At 40.1% G+C, this 9,488-nt stretch overlaps 1 protein-coding gene across 1 annotated transcript; it reads right to left on the reverse strand.

Moving 5' to 3' along the window:
- Positions 1 to 1,588: 1,588 nt before the first annotated feature.
- Positions 1,589 to 7,299, reverse strand: LOC137037152 (RT1 class I histocompatibility antigen, AA alpha chain-like). The gene is made up of 6 exons (XM_067410971.1): positions 6,888 to 7,299; positions 6,081 to 6,200; positions 3,775 to 4,863; positions 3,253 to 3,531; positions 2,426 to 2,545; positions 1,589 to 2,118 (listed from the first exon to the last, which is right to left on the reverse strand). The coding sequence occupies exons 3-6, from the start codon at positions 3,809 to 3,811 to the stop codon at positions 1,589 to 1,591; spliced, it is 966 nt and encodes a 321-aa protein (XP_067267072.1). The 5' UTR covers positions 3,812 to 4,863; positions 6,081 to 6,200; positions 6,888 to 7,299.
- Between the last annotated feature and the right edge of the window lie 2,189 nt (positions 7,300 to 9,488).

Here is a 9,488-nt window from a genome sequence, read left to right on the forward strand (position 1 = left end):
CCTTAAGGGTGGAAGGAGACAGCCTTCGATCCAACCCTTCTTGGGGAAAGAAGCACAGACCGGACCGTCATGACCAAGGGTTCTTATACTTAGAAGAACACCAAGTGATGAAGAGGTTCCACTTCAAGGCATAGACCTGTCAGTAGACAAGGCTCGAGTTAAAGTGATGGTAGCTGCCACCTGAGGTGGTAAATTACCTAAACCTTCCGTGTCCCGTCCGGGAACCATACATGCAGTTTCCACAGATCTGGACGCGGGTGCCAGAGAGTGCCCTGTCTCTGAGAAAGAAGGACCTTCCACAGAGGAACTGGCCAGGGAGGGGCTGTCAAGAGGAAAATCAGTTCGGAGAACCAGGTCCGGCCGGGCCAAAAAGGGCGACCAAAAGGACCTGCTCCTCATCCTCCCTGATCTTGCACAGCGTCTGCGCAAAGAGGCTCACTGGGGAAACACATACTTGCGAAGACCCTGCGGCCAGCTGTACGCCAGTGCGTCTGAACCGAGGGTGTCTTGGGTCAGAGAGTAAAACAACTGGCAATGGGCATAGTCTGGGGAGGTAACAAATCTACCTGAGCATTCCCGAAATATTCCCAAATCAGCTGAACTGACTGGGGATGGAGTCTCCACTCCCCGGGACAGGACTGCTGTCGTGATAGCTCGTGACTGCACGAATGTGTCGGCCCGGTATGTGAATGGCACGAAGCGACTTCAGATGCTTCTGACTCCATAAGAGGAGATGGCGACCGAGTTGCGACATACGGCGAGAGCATAGACCGCCTTGGCGGTTGATGTATGCTACCGTAGCAGTATTGGACCAGGTCTGTACGGACCAGGACGTGCTAGCCTCTCAGCAGGGCTCTGGAGCGGTGCAGAGCAAGTCGTACTGCCAGCAACTCGAGGCAATTGACATGCCACTGAAGTTGGGGTCCTGTCCAAGAGCCCGGCACCCCACCCTGTACAAGAGGCATCTGTTGAATCAACAACATGCCTGGAAACTGGTTCTAAGGAACGTAGAACATAAAGTCCTGCCACAGAGCAAGAGTTAAACGGCAGGTCGGAGTGATGGTCACTCGGAGCGTACCCTGTTGCCATGCCCATCTCGGGACTCGGCTGTGAAGCCAATGCTGAAGCGGTTCCATATGGAGCAACCCCAGCGGAAAACAGCCGCTGCGGAATCCATATGCCCCAGGAGCCTCTGAAAAAGTTTCTTGCCGTCAAACTGAATCAGGTAATTCAGCAGAGACTGTGTGCGCCCGCTCGTAAGCTGCGCGAACATGGCGTCAATTTCCATAACGAGAAAAGAGATCCTCTGCACAGGGGAGAGTTTGCTCTTTTCCCAGTTGATCCGAAGGCCCAGACGGGAAAGGTGTCTGAGCACAAGATCCCTGTGCTCGCACAACCTCTCTCAAGAGTGAGCTAGAAACAGCAAATCATCAAGGTAGTTGAGAATACGGACACCCTGGACCCTGAGAGGAGCAAGAGCTCCCTCCGCGATCTTGGTAAAGACGCAGGGAAACAGGGCCAGCCCGAAAGGGAGGACCTTGTACTGAAATGCCTGCCCCTCGAAGGCAAACCGAAGAAACGGTCTGTGTCAAGGAAAAATGGAGACATGAAAGTACGCATCCTTCAGGTCTATCGCTGCAAACCAATCTAGAGGACGAACACACTCGAAAATGTGTTTGGGCGTTAACATCTTGAACGGGAGTCTGTGAAGAGCCCGGTTCAAAGCCCGAAGGTCCAGGATTGGGCGTAACCCACCTGTTTTCTTGGGTACAATGAAGTATAGGCTGTAAAAACCCGACTTCATCTCAGCTGGAGAGACCGACTCGATCGCGCCCTTCGCCAAAAGGGTAGCAATCTTCGAATGCATGACAGGGGCATCTTTGCCCACCATCGTAGCGTGGATCCCTCGAAATCTGGGGGGACGCCGAGCGAACTGAATCGCATAGCCGAGTCCGACCGTTCGAATGAGCCAGCGGGACAGGTTGGGTAGCTCTAACCAGGCTCCCAGAAACCGTGCCAGCGAGGTCAAGGAACCACAGGTGCACCCTTGGTGGGGCAGCGAGACGGAACAGACGGCCCTGGTATGGGAGGCATAGCGTCCCGTGGCGAGGGCTGCGTCTGAAACCGTGGAGTGACAGAGGGGGCTCCGTGAGAAACAGATTATATAAAAACTTGATCTTGAGAACATACAGATATCCTGCTTTTGCAAATATAGATCTGCATGTTAGTATATTAAATCTCATAATATTATTTTATGTTTAGATGCAGAATAAAAGTTAAAAAAATTTAAATCTTTTCAAAAAGTTCATATATTTCTACTGTCACATGGTGTATATGTTTAAAACTGTCCATCCCTTGTTCACACATTTAAAAAAAATATGTAAAACAAGAATATTTACAACAAGGTTGTATATTTATAACTCACCATTTGACCTTTTCTGTTTGTAGATGCAGTAACCAGTTATAATCACAATCACAGCGAGAGCTACAGCTCCTGCTATTACGATCCATGTATGATCCGTTTCACAGTCAGAACATCTTCCATCTGCAGAATGATTAAATAAAACAAAATCATAAATGTATTTTAATCAACATTATGAACTGTTGAAATGAGTCGAGGCACTTTAAATGTATTTGTTTGTGGTGAGCAGGGACGTGCACAGGGGGGTTGCTCAGGTTGCCCGGGCAACTGCCCATATGCCTTTCTCGACTCACGTTGCCCTTCTGAGGTGGAAAAAAATAAATTAAAAAATCGTACAATGGATGCAGAATTTCACGTAGGCCTAGATAAAAAAATTAAATAAATAAATAAAAAATCGCAAAGCCTCATTCACTTCCATATTCGGGCACCCGTCCGAAAGTGAAAGTCAGTAGGGGAAGGGCAAACTCTGTTTAGGTCGCAGCAGCGCTGCACGCGACCGGCACCTGAGCTGAGCCTGCATGAGCGGCACTAGAAGGAGATTGTCGCGGTTGTCGGGTGAGACGACTTAACGTTGTCGGAAAGGTGAGTAAGGTTATAATCGTTAACGAAAACGAACGAAAAAACGAAAACTAGGTGGGAAAAAACATCGTCGTTAACTGAAATAAAAATTTTCAGTTAACGACTGATAAAAAAAGGGGGTTGCCCTAGGTCAGAGCAACTGCCCCTCAAAATTCCTGTGCACGTCCCTGGTGGTGAGAAACATTAATCCATTAATATCATGTTCTTCTGCTATAAATACTGTATGTGACTGAATTTATAGTGATATTTACCCCATTTTACTGTAACTGGTTCAGTCAGACTGCTGTGAATGAGCAGACAATCATAAGATCCTTCATGGTTTCTGTCGATCTTCACACTGATTCTCATCTGAAAGGTTTCATCATCATTTGGTCTGATTCCTGAAGATGTTTGATGCTTAAGTTTAGTTTTGTACAATCTAATGTTGATCTGAACATCTCTGGGGTAGAAACCAGTGGCCAGACACGTCAGAACCAGATTACTGTCATCATCAGGAGCTTTCCTCACAAAGACATGAACATCTGGAGAACCTGGAGAAGAGGGAAGAAAAATAAAATTAACATAACATTTTATAAAATATTTGGTTCTGAGTGTAAGACTATTATATTCTTCACATCCATTAAAAAAGAGACTTTTTGTGAGTAAATGATTACAATTAGAAGTATAGAGAAAACTCTTTTATTTGTTCTTATATTTTCATGATTTAGACTAAATAAATGTGTTTCATAATGCAAAAGACAGCTGATAATTAAACTGATCTCATCAGAACTTACTCTGTTTTGTGTTGATAAATGTTGAGATCCAGTTCATGCAGTTCTTGAGGAAATACTTGATGAACTGGTTTCGTCCTGTTTGAAGATCCCATTCCTCTTTAGTTTCTTTGGCTTTGGGGTTTTTATCAATCCACTTAATAGTGTCAGAATTAAAGGATATAAAATCCTCTCCATCAAATCCATATTCATCAAAGACAGTCAGATTCACTGTTCCATCAGGAAGTTTCTCCAGTTCACAGCCAATTATTCTCTGAAGAACATGAAGCTCTACAATCACAGAACAACAAACTTATAAGAAGTATAGCGAGTGATTGGAGTTTGTCATGAACAGAACAAGGCATCAGTTTACTGTCTGGGATTTGTTGTGTCGCGTCAGTGAATGCATTTACTCACATTTATCAGATTATTTCATATTCTAGCTTGTCATAACAAAAGTTTTCATTTCTCAAACTTCTGACTTTGACAAATGACTTTGATCAGAAATTTGAATATGAATATATAAGGTCAAAAATCCCAGGCATATGAACACTGATCATCATTATGGAGACTTCGAAACAATTACAGTGTAAATCCAGTGTCGCGGTTAAAGACAACTTTATCATGTGAATTCACAGTAAAATGAGACCCAGCCTGCACTGATTTGACAGTACATTTCTGACTAGTTATTTATTGTAAAATAATACTGTTTAATCCTGTAAATTCATAGCAATATTTTATAGTGTACATTAATTTGGAGATTCACTGTAAAAATATGTACTACAATATAAAAACATATTATATAATTAAACTGTAGATAAATATATGGAATTTAATATAACATGATAATGAATGAGAGTAAAGCATGAATCTCTCCAGAACACTGTGAGTTTGTGCAGTTTGACAGAGTCCTGATCTGATGAATGAACCAGTCTCTAGGATCAGGTGGATCTTTAGGAGCTTCAGTCCAGTCATCTTCAGTCAGAATCCAGACTCTTTCTTCATTATTGAAGTGTTTGATCTGTCTGTCATCACACACACCCACAGCACTGAACTCTGGGAATGTGTCTGCTTTAGTCAGGACTGTAAACTTGTAGTGCAGGAAGTGTTTCTCTGAGGAACATATAAAACATGAACAACAATGAAAACACACACAGACACACACACACACACACAAACAGAAGTGTGTCATATATAGTGATCATACACCCTATTACATGTTCCTTTATACAGATCTTAAAAAGTGCAAGTCTGGGATTTCTTAATTGCCTAAAAAGTCCAAGACTTAATTCTGTTTTCTCACACTAACATGTTCTGAACAGTTCTCCTTCAATCTGTGCACTAGTCCAGCATTTGGGTTGCTTGTTTCTTCTCGAACGACACAATCATTGGTTTCCGTCGTGTCCGACATTTGAAGCTACAGTATAGCTATGCACTGTAAAATTAAGAGTCACTACGAAAAAAACTCTGATTTCAGAACTGAACTTTACAGATCATGCATGACATGGGATCATTTTTTGCATGACTGTGACAGCGCACTGCGGATATATATATAGCCAAAACGACATCTGAATATCAAACCAAAACTTTAATAAACCTGACGAGTTTTTTCCTGAAACAGTCTCACAACAAAGGCTAACACACGATAGTATAACATAATAGTATAATATAAAACATAGTTGATGAAACTATTGTAATTATAACCAGGAAGTAAACTCAAAGGTTTAGTTTAAACATCAGAATTAACTGCGTCTGCAGAGGATCAGAAGTAAAACAAATGAATTACCTTGATGAGCATCACTTAGACAAGAGTGAAACATTAACAAAACCATTACTACATATATAAAGAATATGTTTGTAAAAGAGAGCGCATGAAACATGTTTCCGTTTATTTCAGACTCGCGCCCAGAGATTCTCCGTCATGCGCATGCTCAGAACTGCTGCTAGTTCCACTTTTGACGTTATCGAAATAAAAATCGTTCAGTCATAAAAAGTATTTAAATTCATTGCCAACAGTATTAGCCTATTTTTTTTCTTTTTTTCGGTTAATAATAAACTCTTAAATTTTATTGTTATACATTTCTGGGTCAGGAACAAAGTTTAAAATGTTGTGTTTAAAGTCGGCATGAAACGGAAGTTGCGATAGTTTTTTCTTCTGTGACGTCTATCCGGGTGAAACGTCATGTCCGTTTGGGGATTTCTCTCCACCAGAACTTTATTTACTGAGGATGACGAGGACGGTCAGTGGCTCTAAACAGTGAGAGAGCACGAGAGAGACTGACAGACTGACGGTGCGTGTCTATTTATGTGGAGCGAGTGTTTTCGTTTACCTCCATCAGGTTAAGCTTGACACTCAACTTCCATAGGAATGAATCTAAAATCGCTCTGGTAGCTTGCTCTGCTCCAGTGGACACCAGCCTGACTGACTGAGCGTTTCCTCCATCAGGTTCCTGTCAATGGTGACGGGCATCAGCAGTGGTTAATGCATTGATCTCTATAGAGTGAAGCATCAGCGACAGCATTTACCCCTTATGTCACTGGATCTTCCTCCATATAGCTCTAAAAATTATTGATAATAAATACTACAATATTCCAAAAAAAAAATAAGAGTTGTCAATTTTGATTTCATGCCGACTTTAAGGTTTTGATTGGACGGGATGGTTGAGGGGTGTGTTGATTTAATTTAGTGAATCTACTTAATTTTTTAAGTGTGTGTTAAAGATTAATAATAATGATTTAAATTATGTAATAATTGTGATTCTTGAAACAGATCAGTTTAATTTCTCATTCTCAAATATTTTGAAAGAAATTTAACAAAACTATTTTTAAACACTAATTAGTCTAACTATAACTATTTTAGTCAAATATGAATTTCTTTTTGTGAAAAATAAATAAATAAATATATTAGTAAATGATATCCAGGGATTTTTATTAAATTCTGTGAGCTTTCACTATAGGGTTTACTCAGGGGAAAGAGTTCAAAAGGTGAGCGGTACTCTTTCTAAAGGTACACAACCTTATTTACATCTAAAGAGTACATTAGTACCTTGAAGGTAAATAATATTTCCTGAAGTGTACATATTAGTGCCTGAACAATGAACAGATTTATTATTTGTAAGTGTAGATAATTAACTTACCCTCTTTTATATTTATAGTCTTGCTCTGGTGAAGACTGGCAAGTTTCCATCTTCATCATCATCACACTATCGTACTTCTTAATCTCTATTGAGGCAGCTGAGTCCTTCCTAGTCCAGTCCTACAATGGAGGTTGTAGGTTACAGTCATCCTCTTCAGCAGTAAACGCTAGAATGACGCTGTAGTGAAGCGTTTATTAATAAGTGCGTTCCGAGAACATCGGGGGAGGGGCCACTGAAAGCGATATTTTCGGGGCGTTGATGTCTTCTGGAGAAAGAAGTTATAATATTTGCATGATGAAAAGTTTAAAATCAATTTGTCCGGCTATCTGTAGTAATGAATTAGAAAGCGACATAAGTTTACTAGCGCGCATCCAGTGGGTTCGAGACATCCAGCTGCAGACCCGCAGCACCACAGTTTCAGAACCGCCACAGAACGGAAGTGAGGGGCGGGACTTAAACAGTCACATTTGCGCTACCCATATATGTCATTTTCTTTTGTTAAATTTAAGTTGTTTTTACGTGGATTTTGCTCGGATCAGTGTCTACAGTATTTAACAACAATACTTTTAAATAAAGTCATTTTTCTGTTCATATAGGCATATGCATAAGATACTATGTACAATGAGGAGTTTTAATTACCATGTTAATGGATAATACAAACTATCTTTTGTTAAGGCATGAACTAATTTGTCTAAACTGTGAACAAATACGTTTAACCATATAATTTTGAAAATATATTAATAAATGTTTAACCATATAGTAAAATGTCTCCCTTGACTGTATGTGATATTATTTCCTATGTTCATGTTGTGAACTTGTGACAAATAGTATAAAGACACGGATGTATGGACATTTAATGTCAAAATATAGGTCTACATATATTTAATTATTGCAAATCCTTGAACAAGTGAAACATAGGCTACATTTAAGCCAATGAGACATTTAAAGGGTTAGTTCACCCAAAATTATGTCATTAATTACTCACCCTCATGTCGTTCCACACCCGTAAGACCTTCATTCATCTTCTGAACACAAATTAAGATATTTTAGTTGAAATCCGATGGCTCCGTGAGGCCTCCATATAGGAAGCAATATCATTTCCTCTCTCAAGATCCATTAATGTACTAAAAACATATTTAAATCAGTTCATGTGAGTACAGTGGTTCAATATTAATATTATAAAGCGACGAGAATATTTTTGGAGTGCCAAAAAACAAAATAACGACTTATATAGTGATGGCCGATTTCAAAACACTGCTTCAGGAAGATTCGGAGCGTTATGAATCAGTGTGTCGAATCATGATTCAGATCGCGTGTCAAACTGCCAACGGCTGAAATCACATGATTTTGACTTTGATTTAAAAAAAAAAAAAAAAAAAAAAAAAAAAAAAAGCCTTCAGTGTTCACAGCGGGTGGAATGGTGCGCTGTGATTGGTTGAGCGGATATATCGCGTTCTGCAGAAAAAGGAGACTGGTGTTTGTCGCGTTTTGGAAAGGAAGAGAGAAAACATGACAGAATAACACGACGGATATCGCATTTTGCGCAAAATTAATAAATGACTATATATATAAAATTGGAAATTATTTGAAAAATATCTACCTTGAAACAAACTTCTGACCAACATGTACACTTTCATTTTTCTTTCCATTATCTCCTATTAAAGGAATAGATTGTTTCGCTGCAAAGACAATTCCTTCTACTGTTTTATTATATTTACACTTCCTTCCAATTTTTAAATTTTCTTCACACAACATATAAAATTCCTTCCATTTTGCCTGTTTAAATCTCCATCTTACACATTGATTAATATTTTCCTTTTGTACTGCATTTTGAATTTCACATATTACTGGCAAATGATCTCTGCCTATATTATCTTCATGCACTGTCCATATCAGGGGCGGTTTCTTCATTAGGGCAATAGGGACAACACACCACCAAAGTGAGAAAGGGGCGGATTTTTCAATCACATTCAACCACAGAGTTACGCTAGCTGTCACTGCTAGGCTGTTTGTTCTGCCTCTGGATGTAGTCCAATCAGCATCGAGTCACGCTCTGTGGAGTACCGCCTCTTTTTGGGCATTTCAGTCTGGCGGAGATTTGCCCCGAGTGCTCCCATAGACTTCCATTCAAAGATTTTTTTTTTTCGAACTGCAGGCACTGCAATGCAATCTCTATGGGTTCCGGGAGGGCTCGCACTAACGTGCTTTCGTCATCATACGTAACCTCAACTTGTGCAGCGATTGGTGGAAACAAACATACCTCTATTAATCTTTTCTTTTTTTTTCTTTTTTTAAGCTGAAGTGACATTTAATAATTTCCTCAGTGCATAATTTACATTTGACAGACATATTCTCCATCTGTAAAAGTTAGAAAGTCGAGAAAATATTTCCATTTTGCAGTCAGGCGTGGACGAGCCTTCAGCAAGCACAAACTTCCGTGAACGAGCGCCGCCGCGCACCGAACAGACGGAGTTCAATCTGAGTAAAACACATTTTGCTCAAAATATTTGATTTTTTTTTTTTTTTTTTTTTTTTTTTTTTGGCGAACATAATTATGTCATATGTAGAATTTGGAACCTACAACTAAGTGTATTTGATTTC

The sequence above is a fragment of the Chanodichthys erythropterus genome, chromosome 15 (genome assembly GCF_024489055.1).
Source record: "Chanodichthys erythropterus isolate Z2021 chromosome 15, ASM2448905v1, whole genome shotgun sequence".
Taxonomy (NCBI): Eukaryota; Metazoa; Chordata; class Actinopteri; order Cypriniformes; family Xenocyprididae; genus Chanodichthys; species Chanodichthys erythropterus.